The 25,066-nt window shown below is 49.1% G+C and overlaps 1 protein-coding gene across 3 annotated transcripts in view; it reads left to right on the forward strand.

The window, feature by feature from the left end:
- Positions 1-25,066, forward strand: part of TPCN1 (two pore segment channel 1) — a 99,916-nt gene that overhangs the window by 68,388 nt on the left and 6,462 nt on the right. For all 3 annotated transcript variants that reach the window (XM_004456148.4, XM_023588152.2, XM_004456147.5), the window contains 18 exons: positions 8,464-8,577; positions 9,346-9,476; positions 10,309-10,397; positions 11,048-11,082; positions 11,602-11,660; positions 11,909-12,008; positions 13,930-14,046; positions 14,233-14,357; positions 15,309-15,357; positions 15,826-15,889; positions 16,833-16,877; positions 19,008-19,064; positions 19,146-19,199; positions 20,010-20,082; positions 21,028-21,135; positions 22,183-22,254; positions 22,740-22,829; positions 24,038-24,153. In XM_004456148.4, the coding sequence (XP_004456205.1) occupies positions 8,464-8,577; positions 9,346-9,476; positions 10,309-10,397; positions 11,048-11,082; positions 11,602-11,660; positions 11,909-12,008; positions 13,930-14,046; positions 14,233-14,357; positions 15,309-15,357; positions 15,826-15,889; positions 16,833-16,877; positions 19,008-19,064; positions 19,146-19,199; positions 20,010-20,082; positions 21,028-21,135; positions 22,183-22,254; positions 22,740-22,829; positions 24,038-24,153 (1,498 nt within the window). The remainder of the gene's footprint in view (positions 1-8,463; positions 8,578-9,345; positions 9,477-10,308; positions 10,398-11,047; positions 11,083-11,601; positions 11,661-11,908; positions 12,009-13,929; positions 14,047-14,232; positions 14,358-15,308; positions 15,358-15,825; positions 15,890-16,832; positions 16,878-19,007; positions 19,065-19,145; positions 19,200-20,009; positions 20,083-21,027; positions 21,136-22,182; positions 22,255-22,739; positions 22,830-24,037; positions 24,154-25,066) is intronic.

Here is a 25,066-nt window from a genome sequence, read left to right on the forward strand (position 1 = left end):
GGTTTTTAAAAAAAATTTATTTCTCCCCCCACCCCCCCAGTTGTCTGCTCTCTCTGTCCATTCGCTGTGTGTTCTTCTGTGACCACTTCTATCCTTATCAGTGGCACCGGGAATCTGTTTCTTTTTGTTGCATCATCATGTGTCAGCTCTCCATGTGTGCGGCGCTATTCTTGGGCAGGCTGCACTTTCTTTCGTGCTGGGCGGCTCTCCTTATGGGGCGCACTTCTTGCACATGGGGCTCCCCTACGCAGGGGCACCCATGCGTGGCACAGCACTCCTTGTGCACATCAGCACTGTGCATGGGCCAACTCCACACAGGCCAAGGAGGTGCGGGGTTTGAACCGCGGACCTCCCATGTGGTAGGCGGATGCCCTATCCATTGGGCCAAGACCACTTCCCAGGGAGATTTTTGATTACTGATTGAATTGCTTTACTAGTAATTGGTTTGTTGAGTTTCTTCTTTTTTAAATCAAGTTTACTGAAATATATTCATATACCATACAATTCATCTAAAGAGACAATCAGTGGCATTTGGTATAATCAGAGTAGTGCATTTATCACTTCAGTCAATATTAGAGCATCTTCATTACTTGAAAAAAAGAAAAAACACAACCCAAAAGCAATCGAACACAAAAAAACTCTACTCGTTAGTAGTCACCCCTCAATCTCTCTGTCCTTCTCTTGTGATATGTAACTGCTAGTATGTTTTCATCTGTGTAATTTATTTTTTATTTACATTTTGTGATGGAGTCAAACAATAGTACTTTATATCTAGTTTCTTTCTCTTAACATGCTTCCTTTTTTATCACTGATGGAAGAGTATTAATATATTTCTATACACTACTACCCATAGTTTGTTTTGGTTGTATTTTTGCCCAAATATCACCTGTTAGTAACCTCTTGTAACATTAATGTACATTTGTTCTGTCAGCTCTCCATTCTCTAGCCATATTCTATTTTCTAGTGGCTTATATTTTAGCTATGAGTTCTGTAATGTTCTTTTCCTGTAATATCTTTATCTGGCTTTGGTATTAGGGTGATGTTGGCTTCATAAAAGGTGTTGGGTAATTTTCCTTCCTCTTCAATTTTTTGGAAGAGTTTAAAACAGGATTGGTTTTAATTCTCAAAATGCTTAGTAGAATTCACCTGTGAAGCCATCTTGTCCTGGACTTTACCTTGTTGGAAGAATTTTGATGACTGATTCAGTCTCTTTCCTTGTGATTGGTTTGTTGAGTTCCTGTATTTCTTGGATAGTCAATGTGGATTGTTTGTGCATTTCTAGGAATTTGTTCATGTATTTCTTGAATAGTCAATGTAGGTTGTTTGTGCATTTCTAGGATTTGTTCATTTCATTTGTCTAATTTGCTGGCATGTAGCTTCTCATAATATTCTCATGATCCTTTTTATTTCTATGGGAAGTCATAACTTCCCCCCTTTCATTCCTGCTTTTATTTGCATCTTTTCTCTTTTTTTCTTTTAGTGTAACTAAGGGTTTGTTGATTTTACTGATCTTAAAGAGCCAGCTTTTGTTTGTTGTTATGATACTGACTTTATTCTGATGCTTAGTTTCTCTTTCTTACAGATTTAGTGTTGGGAGGTTGTTACTGCTGTTCTTTGACTCTTGGTTCAATCTGTTCTAGGTCTTTAGGATTGTCCCTGTTAGTTGCTCAAATCTGGGTTATGGACCCAGTAATGAGTTGCAGACCAGCTTCTAGGGGCCTTGGGGAGAGAGGTTGTAAAGGCCAGAAAAAAATTCTCTTATTTACTTATTTTTTTATTATCCCCACACACACACACACACAGCTTTTTGCTTGCTGTCTGCTTTCTGTGTCCATCGCTATGCATTCTTCTGTGTCTGTATTTATTTATTTTTATTTATCACCCCCCCTAAGGATTGCTTGCTGTCTGCTCTCTGTGTCCATTCACTGCGCGTTCTTCTGTGTTTTTGCTTGTCTCCCTTTTTGTTGTGTCACCTTGCTGAGTTGGCTCTCTGTGGCGCTTGTGGGCTGGCAGCACTCCATGGCACCCAGGCCGGCACCTCTCCACAGTGTATGGGCGAACCTCCCTTCATAAGGAGGCCCTGGGACACAAACCGAGGGCCTCCCATATGGTAGATGGGAGCCCAAGTGATTGAGCCACAGCTGCTTCCCTCTCTTATTTACTTCTAATTTCCTTGCATGCACTTGTTTGGCCTGCCAGCAGATGGTGCTCTTCGGCAGCCCTCTCAGTTCAAAGCCTGGTCGGAATGTGTACACTGCAACACTGACTGCAACAGTGTGACGGAGGATCCTGCCTCAGGGCTATTCAAAGCTTTGCAGGTCAAACTTTATCAGAGGCGGTTCTCCAGTCTTTGCTGGTAACTCCCTCCCTTTTCCTCGTTAGGAAATAATTCCACTTCCCCATGCATCCTCAGCAACCAGTCCTGGTCAGTAAGGAGGGTTATTGAGAGGATTGGATTCTTTAGTCCATTGCCAGCTCCCAGGGCAAAGTGTGGCGCAGCTCCACCCAGCGTGGAAGTACTTGTTGGCCAAAAGCTGAATCAGCTTTAGGCTGTGCGCCTCTTCTCCTATTTCCAGGGAAGGTAGGCCCCCTGTAGCCCCCTCTGTCCATAGCCACTGGCCCAAGGGAAGAATCAAACTTGTCTGCTCATAGAGTGGGAAAAGGTGCCTACACCTACTGCTGTAGCTTCTACTCAGTCTTTCGTCAAGATTCTTTTCCTGTAACCCTCTCTACTCTGGATGGTGTTCAGCCTTCTGGGTGTCCTAAACTCTAGAACGTTTTTTCCAGGCCAGTTCTGCCTGTTTTCTAGCTATTTTTCTGGGAAAGAAGAGACTCATGTGTCTCTCTATTCTGTCATCTTCCTGGAATTCTTTCTCCTTGTTAAATATAAGTATTTAGGACTCTGAATTTCCCTGAGTACTGCCTTCACTGTATCCCATAAGGTTGATTTTTTTTTTTAAAGATTTATTTTTTATTTATTTCTCTCCCCTTCCTCCCCCCCCCCCAGTTGTCTGCTCTCTGTGTCCATTCGCTGTGTGTTCTTCTGTGACCTCTTCTATCCTTGTCAGTGGCACCAGGAATCTGTGTTTCTTTTTGGTGCATCATCTTGTTGTGTCAGCTCTCCGTGTGTGCGGTGCCATTCTTGGACAGGCTGCACTTTCTTTCGCCCTGGGTGGTTCTCCTTATGGGGCGCACTTCTCGCACATGGGGCTCCCCTATGTGGGGGACACCCCTTCATGGCACAGCACTCCTTGAGCGCATCAGCACTGCGCATGGGCCAGCTCCACACAGGTCAAGGAGGCCCGGGATTTGAGCCGTGGACCTCTCATGTGGTAGGCAGACTCCTTATCCATTGGGCCAAGTCTACTTCCCCCCATAAGTTTTGATAAGTTGTGTTCTCATTTTTCATTCATCTCAATGTATTTGCTAATTTCTCTTATGATTTCTTCTTTGACCCACTGATTGTTTAGAAGTGTGTTGTTTACCTCTATGTATTTGCTAATTTTCCACTTCCTGTGTATTGATTTCTAGCTTCTTTATGCTATGAATATTCAAAGGCACTTTGCATCATAAATTTATTGAGGCCTGCATTATGACCCAACATGTGGTCTATCCTGGAGAAGGATCCATGAGCACTTTAGAAGAATGTAGAACCTGCTGTTTTGGGATGCAGAGTTCTGTATATGTCTGTCAGGCCCAGCTTGTTTATCATATTGTTCAAGTTCTCTGTATCCTTGATCTTCTTTCTAGTTATTCTGTTGATGTGGAATCTATTGGAATCTGTAAAAATTATTATAGACATGTCTATTTCTCCTCTCAGTTTTGCCAGAGATTGCCTCATGTATTTTGGGGCACCCTAGGTGCATAGATATTTATGACTGTTATTCTTTCCTGGTGGATTGTTTTTTTGTTTTTTGTTTTTAATTAATATATAATGTCCTTCTGTATCTCTTATCACTATTTTGCATTTAAAGTCTTGTTTTGTCTGACACCAGTATAGCTATCCTTGCTCTCTTTTGGTTACTATTTGTGTGAAATATCTTTTTCCAACCTTTTACTTTTAGTCTTTTTGCATCCTTGGGTCTAAGGTGAGTTTCCTGCAGATAGCATGTGGATGGCTCATGTGTTTTTTATCCATTCTGTCAGCCTGTGTCTTTTGATTGGGGAGTTTAATCCATTAACATTCAATTTTATTATTGTAAAGGCATTATTTACTTCAATCATTTTAGCCTTTGGCTTTCATATGTCATATCTTACATTTGCCCATCTTTTTACCTTTTTGGTCACCCCTTCTGATAGTCTTCACTCCTGTACTCTCCTGCAAGCCTCTCTCTCTTCTTCTCTGGCTGCAGAACTACATTTAGTGTTTCCTGTAGACCTAGATTCTTATTTACAAACTCTTAGTTTCTGTTTATCTGTGACTATTTAAAACTCACCGTCATATTTAAAGGGCAGTTTTGCCAGATAAAGAATTCTTGGTTGGCAGTTTTTCCTTTTCTCTACCTTAATTTTATCATGCAGTTACCTTCTTGCTTTCATGATTTCTGAAGAGAAATTTGCACAAGTCTTATTGGTCGTCCCTTGTATGTTATGTTTTGCTTGTCCCTTGCTGCTTTCATAATTTCATCTTTATCTTTGGCATTTGGCATTCTGAATATTGTGTGTCTTGAGGTAGGTCTGTTGGATTTATTCTAGCTGGAGTATGCTGTGCTTCCTGGGCATGTATATTCATGACTTCATGAGAGTTTGGAAATGTTCAACCATTATTTTCTCAAATACTCTTTCTGCCCTTCTCCTCTCCTCCTGGGACTCCCACGACACGTGTGTTGTTGTTCTTTGTGTTGTCATTCAACTCCCTGAGCCCCTGCTCAATTTTTTCCATTCTTTTCTCTTTTTGCTCTTCTCTTTCAAATTTCAGTTGTTCTTCCTCCCTATCACTTCTTTCTTCCATGATTTCAAATCTTCTGTTGTGCGCCTCTGTTGAATTTTTAATCTTACTTATTGTGTCTTTTCATTCCCATAAGCTCTTTATTTTTCTGTCCAAGATTTCAAATTTTCTTTGTCCTCACTCAGCATCTTCTTAATGTCTTTTATTTCTTTAGCCATGTTGTCCTTCAACTCCATGATTTGATTTCGGTGATATGCATAAGCCTCATTGATTAGCTGTTTCAAGTCCTTTGTTTTGTCTGGAGCTTTGATTTGTTCCTCTGTCTGAGTCATATCTCTGTTTTTCTTAGAATGGCTTGTTAGTTTTTGCTGTTGTCTAGGCATCTGTTCTGATGCTGAGTTTACCCTGATGGTCAGTTTCTCTTTCTTGCCTACGGATTTACTATTACATAACTATGCGCTACCATGGTTGACTCTCAGTTGAACTTGTTCTGAATATTTTGGATTGCCCCAGTTTAACTGCTCAAATGAGGGCTAAGCACCAGTAATGGGGCAGAGACCAGTCTTCAAGGGCCTTGGAGAGGGGGACAGTAAAGGTACCTGAAAGCCTCTTTTATTTATTTTTCCCTTTTCATACACTTTTCTGGTCTGCCAGCAGATGGCACTCTTTGGCAGAACTCTCAGACCCCAGGCACTAGGAGGAATGCATTCAGACTGGCCATGTATCACAAAGAAACTTTCTCAAAAACTGTTTTCTCTTGGCCCCCCACACTCTCCCTCCCTCTGTCTCCTCAGCAACCAGTCCAGAGCAGTAGGGAGGGTGTTTGAGCAGGCAAATTATCTTTAGCTCTTTACCTTCACAGCCCCACCCAGGCTGGAAATGTGCAACCCCTCCAACACAGCAGACCAAGTTCACTGGTCAAAACTGAATTTGCCTAGGCTGTGTCCCTCCCTCTTCCCTTTCATGGGGAAGAGGATCCCTGCAACCCCTTCAGTCTGCAGCCCCTGCAGTCCACAGCCGCTGCAGTCTGCTGGCTGCTATTTGCTCTGAAGGTGGGAGGATGGGCATCTGCTGTTACTTTTCCAACTTTACTCACAAGGTTTTTCAGCTAGCTGACACTCCTTTCCTTCATCCCTCTCTCTTCTGGGTGGTGTCTCACCTTCCCCTGGTGTCCGGAGCCCCAGAGCAGCCCTCCAGACAGTCTCTGCCTGTCCTCTAGCTGCTTTTTTCTAGGAGAGACATGCTCTTTCTGTCCCTCTAATCCCTTTCTGCATTTTTAAGATCACTTTTTCAAGTCTTTGTTCCAGTGTATCCTCATTCTGGGCGTCTTCTTTGGTGTTTTCTGGGTTTTTACCCTCTTTTCTTTAGATGGGCCACCATTTCCTCTTTCTTTGTTTCTGAACAGTTCAGTATTTTAAAATGTCAAGTCTGGGACTTATTCCCTGAGATGTCCATTTCTTGATTTTGAAACCAGTTACTGATAAGAAAGATTTTCTTGAGCATCAGCCCTCCTATCAGAATGTCCGCCCACAGCTACTCAGAGAGCCGTGTCTTTCGAGGCCTGTGCCTTGTCCTGGGTGTGCGCTTGCTAGTTGCTTTGGGGTTCACAGTTTACAGGAGCTTGAATGCCCCTCTGCTTCCCAGGAGACGGAACTCCCTCTCCCACATGTTTAAATCAGGTAAGCCTTTACTTTTCTTCATTTTTCTGTCTTTCACTCCTCAGGCTGGATGATTTCAATTGTCTTTTCTTCAAGTTCATTGATTCTTCCTTTTTCCAACTCTAATCTGTTGTTGAACCCCTCTAAGGAATTTTTATTTTCTGTTACTGTGGTCTTCAACTCCGTTTGGTTGCTTTTCGTAATTTCCATTTCTCTATTGATATTCTCTTTGTGTTCATCTAACGTTTTCTGATTATTTCCTTTATTTCTTTGTCCATGTTTTCCTTTAACTCTTTGAGCAAACTTAGGACCATGTTTTTAACATTTTTGGTATGTGCTGTCTTGTCCTCTTCATGGATGGTTTCTAATACTTTAGTCTTCTGCTTTGTCTGTGCCATCACTTTTCTTTCTATGTAATGTAAGCTTTGTTGAATCCCAGACATTTTTAAGTGTTATCACTGGAAGTAAATTCCAAGGCATCTGCTCCTTAAGCTTGTATCCAGCTAGTGTCATGACAGAGCTTTCCTTGAATGTGAGGAGCTAACAAAAATAAAAAATAAAATAAATAATAATAAATAACCAAAATAAATGAAAGGAAGAAAACACCTTTGCCAGTCTTTGCAGACTGGACTGTGTTAGTGCTCTCCTTCAGGGCTTATAATAGGTTGAGTTTAGAGAATAGCTCCAGACCAACCCATCAGGGCCTCCCTGAGCTTTTCTCCATACACGTTTTGTCTTGGTCATACATGTGTGGCCCTAGGAATTCCCCCATTTACATGGACACAAATGTCCCATCTTCCCTGGGAAACCACTTCCTCATGGTCCCAGGCACTGCTTTGTAAGTCCTACAGCTGTCAGTCCCTTGCCTCTCCGGCAGCCACTGGACTGCCAGCCCACAGCATCTGTAGGAGTCTGTGAACTGCCTTCTTCATGCCCCAAGGTCCTGGGGCCACCACCAGGCAGATCGGGCCAGACATACCTGCTCCCAGTACATGCACAAGGATCATTATCCTCCCTCTGGGATCTGCTCAGGGCGTGCGGGCTGGCTCTATGCTGTGCCAGTGACGGCGCCAGGAGATCCTCCCAATATCAAGTGGCCTTTTTCATTTTCTGTGCTTGCCCTCTCACTGCAGTCCTTTAACTGTTTTCTGGAGCTTTTAGAAAGATGTTTCTGCCTTTTCTTGCTGGTTCCTCAACGCTTCCATGGGGGTCGGAGCCGTGACACTTCTCACACCATTGTGACCGAGGTGGGGTCATTGGTTTTGATGTGCCTCTGTGGTCCTTATCATCACCCACACTGTTTGTCAAGGGCCAGTGAGACAACAAAGGGGGACCCTGTCCCTTCAGTCAGCGCGAGGTGGAAAGGCTCATTTGGGGGTCATGCGTGTGCTCTTTTTGTTCTTTTGTCCAGATGAGCAAGAAGGGGCAGTGAGAATTTCAGGAGGCCACCGTCTGCTTTGCAGCCTTTTTTTCTTGGACTCTTGGATATTCAGTTAAATTCTGGTGTTTTTTCCTTCATTTTTCTTTTTCAGTGAACTCTTAAGTTTAGGCCCCTAATGCAGGCTTCTTTACTATATTTTATGGGTAGTTTATAAATTATATGAAGTCCTTCTTGGGTAAGGCTAAATATAAATTTTTATCTTTTTTTTAACTTTTAAAATTTTGGCCCATTCTTATTAGTAATTCTTCTCTTTATGGATCATCTGTTTCGTGGATATCAAGTTTATGTTTAGGTGTTCTGGGAAACGTATTCCATTGTCGAGGCTGTCTCCGGCCATCCAGGCCGAGGCTTTTGTAACGCTGGGGTGTGTGTGTGCATGCGTGCACGCGCTGGGCTGGGCAGGTCCTCTGGTAGTTTTCCGGGTCCTGCGAGGGGAGGGGTAATGACTGACTTCTCGCACCCCCTCTGGGTTGCAGGTCCACGCTACCCTGGAGCTGTTTGCCCTGATGGTGGTGGTATTTGAGCTCTGCATGAAGTTGCGGTGGCTGGGCCTCCACACCTTCATCCGCCACAAACGGACCATGGTCAAGGTGATGTGTCCGTCCGTCTGTCCATCTCCTTTCAGCATTTTCTCCCCTGCCGCCTTCAAGCCTGTTTTTTGGTTCAGTTCATCATCCCCCTGTGCTCAGCAGTGTAAAACCAGGTTCCTTCCTCACGGTGCTTCCAGCCTTGCCAGGTGCTCTGGTGGTCGTAGTGTGCTCACAGCAGCTGATGTGAGTCAGTGTCTCATACCTGCCACGCAGGTGCTGTTGGCAACCTTGAAGGAGGTGTGTTACTATCCCTATTTGGCATTCAGCCAGATGGAGTGACTGGGATCTGAATGGGATCACAGGTTTGTCTGACTTCCAGGCCCACGCTGCTCAGTAACCAGCATTGTACACCTCTCTGCAACAGAGAGTGGTGTAATAGAAATATCTGAGTGGTACTTTGCAGCATAAAAAGCACACACTTGTCCAAGATATTGTTCCTCAGTAATCAGAAATCAAGATGTACTGCAGACTCCCCAGGGGTCACTCCATGGTGCAAGTGGATGAGCTAAACGGGCAGGATCGGCAGAGTAGGAGTCTAGAGGGGGGTCTTGCTTCAGTGTTTCCTTTCTGCCTGTTCCTTCCACAGCGCAAGCTGGGAGCAGCCTTCCCTGGGGCTCCTTCTCCTGTGGTCACACCCATGTACCCACAGCTGAGGAGGTCTTCTCCTGGGGCTGCTTGATGTCGGGCACTTGCTCTGCAGCCTTCATGTAGGTGCTGCGGAGGAGGGCTCGACTGGAGGAGTTGATGGTGCTCTGTGCCTGCCCTCAGACCTTCGTGCTGGTGGTCCAGTTCGTGGAAGCCACTGTAGTGTTGGTGCGGCAGACATCCCACGTGCGGGTGACCCGGGCACTGCGCTGCATTTTCCTGGTGGACTGTCGGTACTGCGGTGGCGTCCGGCGGTAAGGCTGGGGAAGGCGGTGCTCAGCAGGTGCTGTCAGGTGTGGTCTGACCCTCCTGATCAGTGGAGCCAGTCCCTGGGAGGCCAGTAGCCCTGAGACCAGTATGGTCCCTGGGCAGGGTCTCCAGCACATTCACCTACCCTCTGCCATTGGATTTGCTCAGAGGAAACTGGTGTCATCCCACTGAAGCTGAGGTTCTCTGACTCCAGGTCTAGGGCTCTTTCTCACCCCACCTCCAGCCTTCTGGGGCTGGCTCCTCTCTCTAAAACATTATCTGCCAAAATGCAGCAGTAGTAGCAACTAAAGCAGGGACCTCAGCAGTGTGCACGTGACTCCAGCAGGCCCACCCGACACCTGCAGCAGAGCTCCAGGACTGACTCAGGCCATACCAGAGGGGAAGTTAGTTTTGAAGGCTCTGTCTGGGAGGTCTTTCAGCTGGGGATAGTGAACTAGTAATTTATATTTTGTGCCCATCCTCAAAGCTGGACACTAGTGTCCTAGGACGAGGTAGCTCTGAAATGCTTCACGCAGCCCATGTCCTGCTTGTGGAAACCATCCTTTGGCCACCTGCTGCTGTGTCCCTCTCTTGTAGTACACTTGCCTGCTTGGGCTTTGAGACCAGGAGGAGGTGGCCAGGTTTGTTCCTCCCGCCCCCTTCCTGCCCTGGTCTCCTGACGACTGGGGGAATCTCAGGCTCCTGTAGAGAAAACTCAGCACAGTGCCACATGGGTGCTCTGGGTCTACATCCCCAAATCACCAAGGAGTCCCTGATGGCACGCTGGGCCCTGCCCCAGGCCCGACATCCCCCCAGCTGGCCTGTTTTTCTCCCCAGCAACCTGCGGCAGATCTTCCAGTCTCTGCCACCCTTTGCAGACATCCTCCTGCTGCTACTCTTCTTCATGGTCATTTTCGCCGTCCTCGGTGAGTTTCCCGCGCTCCCTCTAGGCAGGTACGTGCTCTGCAGGCTGCTGTAGGCCCCACTCTTCTCTGTTGTGCTTCCTTGGCCCACTGCACTCATTTGCATTTATTTGTCCCATGACCTCTGGGTTTGTGACCACTGCTCTAGCACTTTTTTGCATGTGTGCTAATGTACATGTAACATAAATTTGCTATTTTCACCATTTTTAAGTGTGTAATTCAGTGGCATTCATTGCACCCACAATATCATACAACCATCACCACCATCCATTACCAAGACTTTCTCATCATCCCAAACAGAAACTCTGTTCCCATTAAGCAGTTACTCCCCATTTCCCCTCCCCCTAGTCCCTGGAACTTCTCATCTGCTTTTTTGTCTCCATGAATATGCTTGTTCTAGATTATTTCATGTAAGTAGAATTCAGCATCTGGCTTCTTCCACTGAGCATGTTCTCTGAGTTCATCCACACCGTAGCACGTACCAGCACTTTATTGTTTTCATGGCTTCCTTCCAGTGCTTTGTTTATCCTTCATCTGTTGATGGCTGCTCGGACTATTTCTGCCTTTTGGCAATTGTGAATAGTGTTACTGTGAACCTCTGTTGGAGTTCTTGTGTTCTAGACCTTTCGATTTGTTTTTCCACCACCTTCTAGGTTTCTACTTGTTTTCTCCTAATCCTTCAGACCCCGTAAGTAATCACCTCACTGGCCTGCCTCTCACTTTCATGGAGACCTTTTCCCCCGGAAAAGTGGGTGGGATGGCCCTGTAGCCCTCTCAGGAAGGCTGTCCTATCTGGTTTCTCATCTCAGCTTTGGCACCCGAATGCTCCCTATCAACAGACTTGAGCACGTTCCTTCCTTGAGAGCCCAGGGAACCCTTTTCTTATCCTTGAGAGGGATGTGTCCAGGATCAAGTTTGGAACGTTTTGGAGAAAGAGCCAAGGAGGAAAGCCAAGCTAATTGCCCAAGCATGTGATTCTCTGGGAGCAAAATCCCAAAGTCAGTTGTGTGCTTCTGCCAGAAGCATTGAGTTCAGGAAGGCAGAGGCCTGGACACCCATGTTGGCTCTTTCCTGTGCCATCCCTTGGGGATGCCTTGGGAAGCAGAAGGAGTTGGTGGAGGCGGGCACTTGAGGCGGCTGTGGGCGGGGAAGGGGCATGCTCTGGGGCTGGCCACAGCCTGTTCCTCCAACTCCTTTTCCCTCACAGTACTTCAACACCCTGGAGAACAGCATTGTCAGTCTGTTTGTCCTTCTGACCACAGCCAAGTAAGTTTCCTTTAGCGTGTGCCCTCTGCTGGTGCCCCGGGCCTTGTTCTCCTTCCAGCAAATGTATCCCCCTCTCAGCAAAGAGAGGTGTTTGGGGAACCCCTGATAATAAGGTGGGCACGAGTAGCCACACAGCCCATGGACCGAGAGTAGTGGGAGTGGGGGATGGAAGCTGGGAAGGCAGCCCCGGCCTTCGAGGCGGTGCAGGCGAGCAGATGCAGGGCCTTGGGTAACACTCTGAAACACAGCTTCCCAGATGTGATGATGCCCTCGTATTCCCGGAGCCCCTGGTCCTGCGTCTTCTTCATCGTGTACCTCTCCATCGAGCTGTACTTCATCATGAACCTGGTGAGTGGCCGAGCCTCTGGCTCTGCCCAAGCAGCTGCCTGACTCACACGGCACTGAGCGGGCAGTGGACAAGTAGGATTTCCATCAGCCCCCAAGAGCAGAACTCTGAGGGAGGAAGTCCAGGGCTTTTAGTGAAATGTGGTGCTGGGAGAACTTGGGGAGTTCAGCTGGTTTCCAGTGATATAAGCTTCACTGGGTTAGTGCTGCTGCCTCCGCTGCTGATAGCGCTATAATGCAAGCCAAGGCCATCCTGGGACATTTTCATTCTCACAGCAAACATAAGTTATCAAAACTATAAAATCTGGCCTTTACTGTCTTAGCTAGGTACTATGCAGAGTTACATATGAGGATGAAATGATTTAACCTGACATCTGTAAACTGACAGTTGACTCTCAGCTTACAGATGAGGAGACTGAGGGTCAGGCTGTCAGAGTGACTTGCCTAAGGCTGCACAACTCAGAAGTGGCAGGGCCAGGAAAGCCTGATTTCTGTTCTCAGCTACTTCAGTGTGTTGCTGAGAACATCTTATATATTCAACCCATTTATCAAGAACCATTAGAAATTCCAATATAGAAGACATTCCATAGAGCTGTGCACTCTGAGAATGTGAGAATGTTGTCTGTGTTTGCAGAGGCTCAGCCAGGCCCCAGGAATGCTCCCTGCTGTTGGTCACTTCCTAGGCTGGCACCGAGCTCAGTCAGTGCCAGATTATTGGGGGTGATGGTGGCTTTGGATACTCTTGCATTTAATTTTCTACTTCTGAAGAGCATCCTCACACCTCTCACCATGGTTAGGCCCAGTAGAAGAAATAGAAAATGCTTTCTCTAAGGTAGACTTGTGAAATCACCTGAAAATTTGAGGCCTTAAAAAGGAAAATAGTTTTTTGTTTTTAAGACCTCAAAACCAAAAGGAAATATGCTGGATACTTTCTGTACATATTATAGTTCTTACATAATGTTAGTTTTGAGTCAGAAAAATGTATTATGTCTAATTGACTTGTTTGTGATATCCTCAGAGCTGTGAAACTATAGGGCCAGGAGTCAGCAAGCTACAGCCTGCTGGCCCAGTCCAGCCTGCCACCTGTTTTTCATGAAGGAGGTTTTGTTGGCTCACAATCACCCTCGTTTATTCATGTATTGTCTATGGCTGATTTGGTGCTATGACAGGGTTGATACTTGCAACAGATACCACAGGAAAAGGTTTGCTGACCTTTGAAAAAATGGGAGACCAATATGAAGGTGTAGAAAGAATAAGAGTTCCTTCAAAATATTTTTGAAGGTACAGTGTTCCCCAATAGGATTCTTTGGAATTCTGCCCCTGCCCTCCCATCCCTCTCTGAGAATGCAGACTGCCTTATGAATCCGCTGACCTGCCTGCCTTCGGTGCTGGGCAATTCCAGAATGTTATGCCCTCCAGTGCAGGTCTCTCCATTCTCATGTCAGCACTATGCACAAAGCTGTGACAAAAAGAGAGGCAACCAGGGAACAGGAGGGACATCCAGCACAGTGATGTCCCTTCCTGCCCTGAAGGTTGGACAGGGAGTGGGCCCAGGATGGACAGAGCCTCCCCTGAGCCTCAGGGCCAGCTGATTGGGCTTGGGGCACAGGTGTGTTCCTCTCACTGCTTTCTTTTCCCCTGAGAAAACTGCCCCCTGGGTCATGGTAGGGTGGCAAGAAGGGGAGGCTGGGGACAATTTTAATATATCTGAAGCAAGATCATTTATAAGAGGCCGTGAACAGCTGTCCTCTGTTGAGAGTTGGAGACACACTTCCTGTGCCTCAAGGTGCTGGAGAGAGGGTCTCCTCAAGCCTGTGCTCTGGGGTTGGTGGTTGACAGCCCTGCCTGGAGGCAGAGGACAAACTCTCCGACTGCTGGAGGCCCACCCTGCAGTGGGAGATGACTCGGTGCTTCTCCCTCCCAGCTCCTGGCCGTGGTGTTCGACACCTTCAATGACATCGAGAAACACAAATTCAAGTCTTTGCTGCTGCATAAGCGCACCGCCATCCAGCATGCCTACCGCCTGCTCGTCAGCCAGCGGGTAGGGAGAGGGGCCGGCCAGGAGCGGGCTTGGTCCTTAGTGGGGCCAGTGGCTTTGGAGACCAGGAGTCCTGTCCTTGGGAGAACAAAACAGCATCCTGCCATCTGGAGTTGCAGCCCTCAGGGAAGGGGCCGCCTGGGACTGTCTCTTTCTGCCTTCTGCATCGCAGTCTTCCTCTTTCCTCAGAGGCCTGCTGGCATCTCCTACAGGCAGTTTGAAGGCCTGATGCGGTTCTACAAGCCCCGGATGAGTGCGAGGGAGCGCTATCTTACTTTCAAGGCCCTGAATCAGAGCAATACACCTCTGCTCAGGTGAGTCGATGCCAGGTGGGGATGGCATGGCCAGACAAGCCACTCACCAGAGGGACTGACTGGGCAGGCAAAGAGGCATATTATAGATTTCTTTTTTTTTTTTTCCAGGGATTTTTATACATGTAGACTGTATTCATCAGGGTTCTTTTTGCAAGGGACAAAGTCCAATCCAAATTCATTTCAGACTGGCTTGACAAAAAAGAAAGTGTTGGCTCATGAAATGGAAGCGTCCGGGATACACCTGGCCCTCAGCGTCAGGGATCTGTGTCTTCCTGTCCCCAGCCCTGCTCTCCTCTGTGCCGGGTTTGTTCGTGAGCAGGCTCTTCCCACCCCCTGAGCAGCTCCAGCAGCAAGAGAGCCCCGTTTTCCCAGAAGCAGCTCCTGTAGAAGCTGTGGGAAGGGACGGAGGCACTGGCGGTGGGAGGCCCTGACTCACCAGCCCAACCGGGGGCCAGATAGGGAGGGGCAACACGCGCCTTTAGACGCACACCTGGCGCAGCCTCGGAGAGCTGCCGAGAGCTCCGTGACTCCACGGATCTTCCGTGCAATTGATGCAAACCTCCACCCCTTCCTTGGTGGAGGAGGCAGCAGGCCTGCTGTGCCCGGACAAGTGAGTGAGCTGTGTTGGGGCTGAACTCCCAGTGCCAGTTGTTCCACTGGGTCCTCCGCTAAAGAGGCAAAGTTTCTGTCCATCTGAGAATTTTAGTACTCCAGGGACTGTGTCTCTCCAAGGGGGATCGAAACACAGTAGTCAGTGTAAGTGTAGAGTCAGTATTCATAGTACTTGGAAAAGGAGATCAGAATACCTGTGGTGAGGCGCCCCCATTCCAGGTGAGCTGGGTCTCACAGGTGTCCCACCCTACCCTCTTCTAACCAGGCAGGAGAATGAGAGCATCCAGACTTAATGAGAAGGTGTTCTGATTTTTTTGCCTTTTCATTTTTCAATGACAGCCTGAAGGACTTTTATGACATCTATGAAGTTGCTGCTTTGAAGTGGAAGGTGGGTGCCGTTGAGAGATCAGGGAGGGAGTGGGCGAGTGGACTCCAGAGTGGGCTCCTGGGTTCTAGCACCTTCCCTGGAGAACAACTCAGCCTGATGACCCCCAGCCTCCTTCTATTTGCCATGTAATGTTGTAATTAGGAGCCCCACATCTCACATTGGCCCTGTTAGTCACTGTGTGATACCAGGCAAGTTATCAACCCTTCCCAAAGCTTGCCTTACCTGTGGGAAGTGAGAATGATAACACCTACTACAGAAGTGTTTATTGTGCAGGGGCGTGGCCCAGGTTCCAGCACCTTGTAAACGCTCAGTGATCCCCAGCTGTCTTTGTCGTTATTTAGATCCCAGGGTGTTTCCACTGGCCCCCACAGTGAGCTGGGAAGCAAGGAAGGAAAGCTGGCATCCTGGGCACCGGGGCTAGGGTCTCATCACTGACCCTTACACCCCCTCTTCCTGTCTCCTGGCCAGGCAAAGAGAAATCGAGAGCACTGGTTCGATGAGCTTCCCAGGACAGTGTTCCTCATCTTCAAAGGTAAGGTTGACCTTAAGCCAGTGTGGCATTTTGGCACCTGGGGACAGATGGAGGTGGCAAGAGACTAGAGGCAAGCCTCGGATGTGCCTGCTTGGAGCATGTGTGCATTTGTGTGTCTGAATGTCTGTGCACAGTTACCCCACAGCAAAAGACATGTGGGACTAGGAAGGAAACTGGAAACTTTGAACCAAAAGACATTTTGTGGATTTTTCTTTCTTTATAAAGAAGCAGTAGGTATGCATTGAAGAAAATGCAGAAAGTCCACTGATAAAAAGAAAATGAAAATTTACCACCCAGAGAAATCCACTGTTACTTCTCTGTTGTGTTTCCCTTTGTTGTTGGGTTATTCTTCTGTGCATTTTAAAAATAATAGGATTCCATTATATCTTCTGTTCTATAGACCAGCTTTTTTGTCTAATAATGTATTTTGAACTTCCTCTTATGGCAGGATGCATAGCTAGCTTATGTGATCCTGGCTAGTGCTTACATGGCCTAAAATTTGAAATGCCCCTTTCTTGGCAGTTTAGATGTTCCCTGCAGGGACGCTGACTCACAGGGTTGCTCTTGCGCACATGGGCTGCGACCTGGATCTAGGCCTTGATGAAAGGACAGAGCTGCTGCTCTGTGCCATGGTGTCTCCCACAGCCAGGCCTTTGGGCACTGTTACCCCATATTCTATAGAGCGCTTCTTAGTCCACCGAGAGGAGAGTTACGCGAGGTGGGGCCTAAATAGTCCCAGACTGAGGGGAGCAGCAGCTGAAATTTGACAGGGGTCCCCAGAACCTCGTCCCACCCAGCCCTGACTCCGGGCTCTCCACAGAGCCTTTTCCCGCCAGCGCCATGTGGCACTGTGTGTGTGAGCACCTTGGTTGCCTAAATGTGTGAAGTTGTGGTAGGGGACCTCGTATGTAGGTTTTGACTAACATTTCTTCTCTTCAAATAGGAATTAATATCCTTGTGAAGTCCAAGGCCTTCCAGTACTTCATGTGTAAGTGTGAACTATCACAGCTCGAGGCCCTTTCCTCCCGAGTCCTCTGGAAGGTGGAGGGGCAAGAGATAATATCTGCAGGTGTTTTTTTTTTTTACTTTCAGCAAAGTTTTTTATTGTGGTAACATATATACAACATAAGATTTGCCATTTTAATTATTGCTAAGTGTACAATTCAGTGGCATTACAATGTTGTGTACCATCACCATCATCCATTACCACAACTTTTTCAACACTACAAACAGAAACTCTGTGCCCATTCAGCATTAACTCCCCGTTCCCGCCTTCCCCTGCTCTGGGTAAGTCTGTTGTCTGCCTCTGTGACTGCTTATTCTAGATACTTCACGTACCTGGGATCGTGCTATATTTGTCCTTTTCTGTCAGGCTCGCTCCACTTTGCATGTTTTCCAGATTCATCCACGTTACAGCATGCATCAATACTTTATTCCTGTTTCTGGCTGAATAACATTCCATTGTATGGATAGACAACGTTTTGTTAATTCATTCATTCGTCAATGGACACTTGGGTTGTTTCACTTTGGAGCTTGAGAATAATGCCTCTGTGAACATTGGTGCACAATTATCTGTTTGCATCCCTGCTTCAGTTCTATTGCTTATATGCCTTGGAGTGGAATTGCCAGGTCACATGGTAATTCTAATTAGACTTCTGAGGAACTGCCCAACAGAACTGATCTGGAGGCTTGATTGGACTCAGTCTTTCCAAGGAACCCTGGTTCCTTTTAGTGGGAAATTGAATTTAAAGACCACGATTTGGAGCACAAGGGGTGCTAATTCCTTGGAATTATTATTTCTAGGCCTTTTCTTTGAACAGAGCTAGGATTTTTTTTTCTAAGTAAAATATATTGTGAGTTAATCCTGACATTTCTAATTCAAATTCAGGACTATCAGGTTTTTACCTAACTGCATCAATCTTCCATATCTATCTCCTTGCTCCTATACCAAAAATCCAAGTTCCCAACAACACCAACACAATCACTCCCCTGACCACAGTGCACCCAGTCGTCTCAGAAGCACCATGCCAGCACAGCTCCCACTGTCTTATTACGAGAAGCATTTTGTTTTTGGTTTTGTTTTCCTTTAAACAGTCCTTTTTGTATTTGGGGTATATCACTCCAGGAATTTACAATCAGATTACTGTGTTTTAAGTTTGTCTGGAATAGTTCCTCTCCATGTGAGTATGTCACCAACTGGTTATACACTTAGGTTTCTTTATTTCATTTTTTATTTTTAGGGATTGCTTTTTACATTTAATTTTGTTTTAAAGTTCTATGTTTCCAAAGTCAAATCTACTAAACAAAGTATATGTGAGGAAGGTTGGTTTCTATCTCCATCACCTCCCCCAATGAGTAACTTTTTTTATGGTTTTTCCTTCTGTTACTTTTGTTCTTACTACAGGTGGATCCTGTAGTATATGTGCATAAATCCTTGTCTTAATAATAGCACTCTATTTTCTTTCACCTTTCTCTGCCTTGCTTTTTTCAGTTACCAATAGATGCTGGAGAGCACTCCATAGTAAAATATAGAGCCATCCTCATTTCCTTTTAGAGGGAGAGGTAGCATGCCAATTTGTGTAGTAGTATAGTTCATTCAACTTTTCCCTTATTAATGATCATTTAGATTGTTTCCAGTCTTTTGCTATCACAAATAGTGCTACAGTGAATAGCTTTGGGTATACAAATTTTGTATTTTTGCTAGCATATCGTTAGGCTGGGTCACTCAAAATGGAAGTACTAGGTGCAAGGTTAAATGAATGCATATGCAATTCTTCTAAGCAGCTCTTGCAGTTATAAATTCATTATAAAGCCACACCCCTAGGAGAAAACAAATGTTTTCAATACTTGGACACTTTGTATGTGGTCCATCTTTTATGCTGCCTTGGAGTAATCTATAGGGTTTATTGAAATGTCTTAACTGGCATTCCTACAGTGACATAGAAGGAGTTTTTAGAAATTCATAGCTGTAGTGGAAAGAAATCATCTATCAGTGTGTGTATGTGGAGCAGCCTTGCTCTCCGCATCCCCCAGAGTTCCTAGGAGCCCCTCGGGACTATAGCTGTGACCTCAAGTCCAGCCCACCCATCCTGTCTTTCACGGGCTTGTCTCTTTGCAGACTTGGTGGTGGCCATCAACGGGCTCTGGATCCTTGTGGAGACGTTCATGCTGAAAGGTGAGTCCCGACTGGGGGACAGGCTGCGCTCCTTCCATGTACCAGCCTGGTTTCCTCAGCTGCTCCTCCTCTGTCTTCCAGGTGGGAACTTCTTCTCCAAACATGTGCCCTGGAGTTACCTCGTTTTTCTCACCAGTAAGTTTCTGCCATGGCTTTGCTGAACTGCTTATTCTCATCCCTGGCCAGGCGAGCTCTCATCTGGTTTAGAATCTCCTGTCTCCGAAACAGGACACCCTAAGGAGATCGGAGCAGAAGTTTATTCTGATTCCATCCTGCTCCTGTTTAAAATTCGTTAGTGGCCCTCCATTGCCCTCAGGATCAGCCGAGATCCCTGTGTGATTCACCCGCCTGGCAGGACACGTCCTGTCCCCTGCTCCTCAGTTTCATCTCTTGCTAGCAGCACCTGCTGCCCTCGCTCCACTCTCCAGCCTTGCTGCCCCTACATGCCCGTGCCCTTTCTTACCTCTGCATCTTTGCACGATTGTTTCCTCCGCTTGCCTCACCTCTCTGCCTGACTTTGCTCCTCCTGTACACAACAACTGTACTGCCATGACCTGTTGGCTGGTCTTTCGTCCCAGATGGTAAGCTCTGTGCAAGCAGGCACTGCACTGTCCACGTGTTCTCTGCTGCACACTCAGCACAAGGCCAGGCACAGAAGACGTCTCAGGAAACACTTGTTGGATGGACAGATGGATGGCTGGGCTGTTCTTGAAGGGGGCAAGGGCGTGCGCTCTTAGCCTGTCTCCCAGGTCACAGCCCTCGGCTTGGCCTTCTTCCTGAGCGCATGCCCGCAGGGGGACCTGGGCAGGCCCGGCTCAGTGTGGAGCATGAGACTCATAGGGAGGCTGGAGACCAGCTGAGGGGCCGTAGCGAGGAAACTGAGGCAGGCTGAGCCCGGGAGAGGAGGCGGGGGCGCTGCTGCTCACTGTCTCCTCCTGTTCGCAGTCTATGGGGTGGAGCTGTTCCTGAAGGTTGCCGGCTTGGGGCCCATGGAATACCTGTCCTCTGGGTGGAATCTGTAAGTGGAGAGCTTGTTTCTTAATCATTTCTGAGACTCTAATGAAAGCCATGGCTCCTCTCCCCACACCCCCGCACACCCCCGCAGGCTCTGGCAGGTCGGGCCCTCGCTCTCTCAGGTGTGGCTCTGCCTGCGGCTGAGGGGTGCCTCCTTTCTTCAGCCCCTGGGGCCCCTATGCCAGCCCTCCTGGAAACGGCCTCCTGAGTCCCTGCGGGGGTAGGCTCTGATGAGCCACTTCACCTCACACCCTTCCTGACAATGAAAGCCCTAACATCCACAGGGAGAGGGCCACACCTTCCCCTGTGAGCAGCAAGCTGCTGGCAGTGAGGAGACCCCAGTGCCTCCCCCACTCCCCAGAGACCTTGGGCTGGTCACGTGCTCACCCGGCCCCTTGAAGTTAACTCAGCTGTGGAATCAGGCCCTACTCACAAGGTCTTGGGTCTGAGGGTAAAGCAAGTTAAGAAATAGGATGAACCTGGGAGGAACAGTGAAGACGTGCTTTTGCTGTTTTCAGGGTCTCAACATGTGGAGGGGAAAGAAGCCCTTCTGTCTTCAGGAAGGGCTGGCTCTTCCCGGTGGGAGGGGTCTTAGCCAAAGACCGTCCCCCTCCCTCAGGAAGTTCTGAAGGAGCGCTGCCTCGGGTGCGGGGGCTTCCCTCTGCTCTCACAGACCAGGGTCGGCTTCAGGAGAGGGCCCCCAGCCTTCCTGGCCCCAGGGCCAGCTTGGAAGCCTGAACTTGAGTGTGTGCCATGTGCGAGGGCTAACCCCAGAACCCCATGGTGGAAGGAAATTGCCGGCCGAGGCTGCTGCTGGGCGCCCAGTGTTTGACTTTGTCGGTGTCTGGACTCCTCAGAAAGTGGGACTGAGAACAGGGAGGCTGCCGAGCAGTCATGTGGGAGGCTGAGGGGTGGGCCGAATGGACCATGCCTCATCCCTTTCTCACAGGTTCGACTTCTCTGTCACAGCATTCGCCTTCCTGGGGCTGCTGGCTCTGGCCTTCAACATGGAGCCGTTTTATTTCATAGTGGTCCTGCGTCCCCTCCAGCTGCTGAGGTGACGGGTGGGCTCAGGCTGGGGGGAGGTCGGCGGGGGGGGGAGAGGCCTTGGAGCTGGTCTGGGAAGGAACCAGAAGAAGACATCACTGTCCCTACAGAGGTGCCAGAGGAGTCAGAGTGTCACCCCGAGGGTGGTGGGCTCGGCCTGGCTGCCTCAAGACACAGGTCCCAACCGGGCACTCTGCCTTAGTTGGTATCACCTGCCACCACAGAGCCAGGCGTGCTCAGACTCATCAGAGCCGCAGATTCTGAAGGCCAGGGGTACCTCGTCTGGCCCAAATCTGATGCTTTTCTAGCACAGCCACTTGAAAGAAAAACCCTCACACCATTCCCACCTTTGCCCCAGGGCCCTTTGTAGGAAATGGGTAAAGCGCTGGTCCACTGACAGACCTGTGGGTGTTTCGGAGATTGTGGCTTTCAGTGTCGTCCCCTGGTTAGGGCCCCTGAGGCCTCTGTCTTAAGCCTGGGTTTCTCCTTGCATGTCTAGTAGCAGCCCGACTCATGTCCAGAGTCCCTGGGCTCCCCTCTGGGAGGAGAGGTGAAGGTTTGGGGCAGTGGTCCAGGGCTGCTCTCTGGAGAAAGGGCCTGCTCCCTCAGCGCCAGTGGCCTCGCGCCACCCTCTCGGTGGTCACGGGGTTCGCTGCCTTCTGCCTCGGGGAGGCTGCACTGCCTTGAGCAAGGCCTTGCCCTCGGAACCTCCCAGCTTCATCTGTAAACGGTGGCAAATCACCACTGCTACCTCACCTCAGGAAAGTGCTGTGAGGAGCGTGAATGAGAGGGGAAACGGGACGGCTCTTGTGCTTCAGGAGAGGCACTCATCTGGCCACGATGTCCTGGTGCCGCCTCCACCCCCTACCATGTGCATCAATCGCCTGAGCAAAGCAGCTAGCAGGCGGCTCCGGAGCCCTGGGAGGGAGGTGACATCAGGCTGCCAAGGGGCCCTTGAGCCTGTCTTCACCTCCACAGTGGCCTGTTCCGAAGGACGGAGCTGAGGCCTTGTCGCTCCTTCCGTTTGAAAGTGACCATGTGCTCTTCCTTTGCTCAGGTTGTTTAAATTGAAAAAGCGTTACCGCAATGTGCTGGACACCATGTTTGAGCTGCTGCCCCGGATGGCCAGGTACTGCCCTGCCTCGTGAGACATGCCGCAGGGGCAGCAGGGCTGAGACGGGCCCTGAGAAGGGCCGCAGTTGAGGGTCTGGAGGGCCTTCAGGGAGGATGGAATCCTGACCACCACAGGTGTCCCTGGCACCGTTTTCTCCACTGGCCTGTCTGAAATATTTGGTAGGGAGGGCAGGGAGCTGTCAATTCACTTATCACCTGTGTCTACGTTCACAGGTAAGGGGTCACCTGTGAGCCTACCTTCACAGGTAAGGGGTAACTCTCTGGTAAAGGGGCATCATTAATAGTCCTGATTCGAGCCGTTTTCCACCCCAGACCTGAACCATGAGGCCCCTTCCCTGCAGGCACTCTCCGTCGGTAACCTGGCGAGGGGCATGGCTTGCCCGTCGGCTCAGTGGGTCTGAGGATGCCGGGGCCGCCGGAGCAGCTGGCCTCGCCTGCCTGGCCCCAGATCACCCTGTGCCTCTTGTCCCTTCTCCCCAGCCTGGGCCTCACCCTGCTCATCTTCTACTACTCCTTTGCCATCGTGGGCATGGAATTCTTCTGTGGAATCCTCTACCCCAACTGCTGCAAGTGAGTGTGCAATGGGGCCCCAGGCCTGCCCAGGCCACCTGCACTTCCAAGGACCAGAGCTACGACCCGCACACTGACCTTGGATCCCGGCTGTTGGGTCCCTCATGGCCTCAGGGTCCCCAGGGACACAAGTCACAGCACCCTGCCAGGCCCTGGGAATCGCTTTGCTTTACTTCAGAGCGGTCAGCGCAGCGAGGGCTCTGCATTAGGTGGCCGTCTCTGAGTGTAGACATCTCGGCGACTTTCCTCCCCAGGCAGGGTCTGGCAGCCTACTCCCTGGGCCTCCTTTAGCATCCCTTTGGGCAGAGATCTGGAGGCACCCCAAAACAAGAGGAGCCTGGGCCTATGGCTTCCTCCCACTTCTCTCAGGCTTGGCTGGAGACATAGGCAGACACGTCTCCCAGGGCCATCTGTGAGGATAAGACAGCTGGAAGTGCAGAGGAAAGGGCAGAAGTGGAGCCTCCCTTCTCCTTGTTGTCTCCTGAGCCTGCACGATAAATCGATAAATCGGTGTCCTCTGCCATTCATTCTCATGTCGCTGTGTTCTCTTTAAAATTTGGTCTTATGATCTCAAGCACTGATAATAAAAACAGTTTCCAAAGATACTGAGAGCTGTTTTGAGTATCAAACTGAGCTGGGAACCAGAAGTCTAGCAATGGTTCACAAGTTTTGAATTGCATCAGAATCACCAGGGAACTTCTTAAGAAGGCAAATTCCAGACCCCATACCTGCTTCTGATCTGGTATGTCTGCAAGAGGCTCAGGACTACCTTCTGCACAAGCTCCCTGGGGGTCCGAGGACTGGCTTTTAGAAGTATTAGCATGGATTTTATCAGAACGGCCTTAAAGGTTTGGAACGAAAGTGGCAAATAAGATGTCTTCAAAGTGGGAACAACCTGTTAAAACATGTGACAGGCTTGGGCGAAGTCCCAGTGTGACCCCGTGGAGGCCCTTCCTGCCCCAGGGTTGCTACGTAGCACCCAGCCCCGAGGGCACCCCTTAGACTGGGGCAGGCGCGGCAGCTCCTCCCTTAAGGCCAGATGCTGAGGACGGCCCTCCTGAGCGTTCCACCAGAGGGTTCGCCAGAAAGGGCCCAAGGCCAAGGCCAGGCAGAGAGACCCTTAGGTCTCGGCCCACTGGAGCTTTTTGTCCTCTCGGGGTGACTGATTGTTTAGTGACTCCTTCTTCTCCCTCTGTCCTCCCGGCCAGTACGAGCACAGTGGCAGATGCCTACCGCTGGGCCAATCACACTGTTGGCAACAGGACTGTCGTGGAGGAAGGCTACTACTATCTCAACAACTTTGACAACGTCCTCAACAGCTTTGGTAAGCTGAGAAGTCACAGGTGGAATGTCCCTGGGTGTACTACCTTGGTCACCGCAGCTCCCCAGAGGTGGCATAGCAGAGCTGTCCAGTACCATCCCTCCCGAACTGTCTGCCACACTCTTGCTTGTCCTTTCCTCTTTGCCCCTGGTGGAGGGGAAAGTCTGCCCAGCTTCAGGGTGGAGTCCAGGCCACATCCCAGGAAAGACCAGATTTTACTCCATTTCTAGGTATTTTTTCCCCAATTGGGAGAAGGGCTTCATGCCAAAGCTGGGCGGGAGGTGCCCAATGCCTCTTGTCACAAGGGGTGACCCAGGCACAACACTGCCCCGGCACCCTGCGCCAGCCCCCAGCTCAAGCCCACCACAGTTCTGCTCCAGTTTCCAGGGAGAGGCCTGGTGGGCCTTCTCAAGAGGAGGGGGAGCCCTGAGTGCATCCCCAGCCGGCAGCAGAGCAGTTCTGGCTGCTCCTCCCACACCCGAGCCCCAGCCCTGGCCTGTCATGGGCCTGGAGGCAAAGGGCATGTCTTTTGGTGAGCACGCCACAATAGCAGTACTCCCTGCAGAGCCAGCATGCAGGGAGGGCTGTAGCACCTTCACAGGAGCGGACAGCCCAAGCTGGCAGTGTGGGTACTGATGTGTGGCCCACGGTACAGAGGATAGGGGGATAGAGGCCCCTTTTTTTTTTTTTTAGATATATTTATTTATTTAATCCCGCCCACCCCCACCCCCCGGTTGTCTGTTCTCTGTGTCTATTTGCTGCGTCTTGTTTCTTTGTCCGCTTCTGTTGTCGTCAGCGGCACGGGAAGTGTGGGCGGCGCCATTCCTCAGCAGGCTGCTCCCTCCTTCGCGCTGGGCGGCTTTCCTTAGGGGCGCACTCCTTGCGCGTGGGGCTCCCCCACGCGGGGGACACCCTT

This window comes from Dasypus novemcinctus, chromosome 19 (genome assembly GCF_030445035.2).
Source record: "Dasypus novemcinctus isolate mDasNov1 chromosome 19, mDasNov1.1.hap2, whole genome shotgun sequence".
Classification (NCBI taxonomy): Eukaryota; Metazoa; Chordata; class Mammalia; order Cingulata; family Dasypodidae; genus Dasypus; species Dasypus novemcinctus.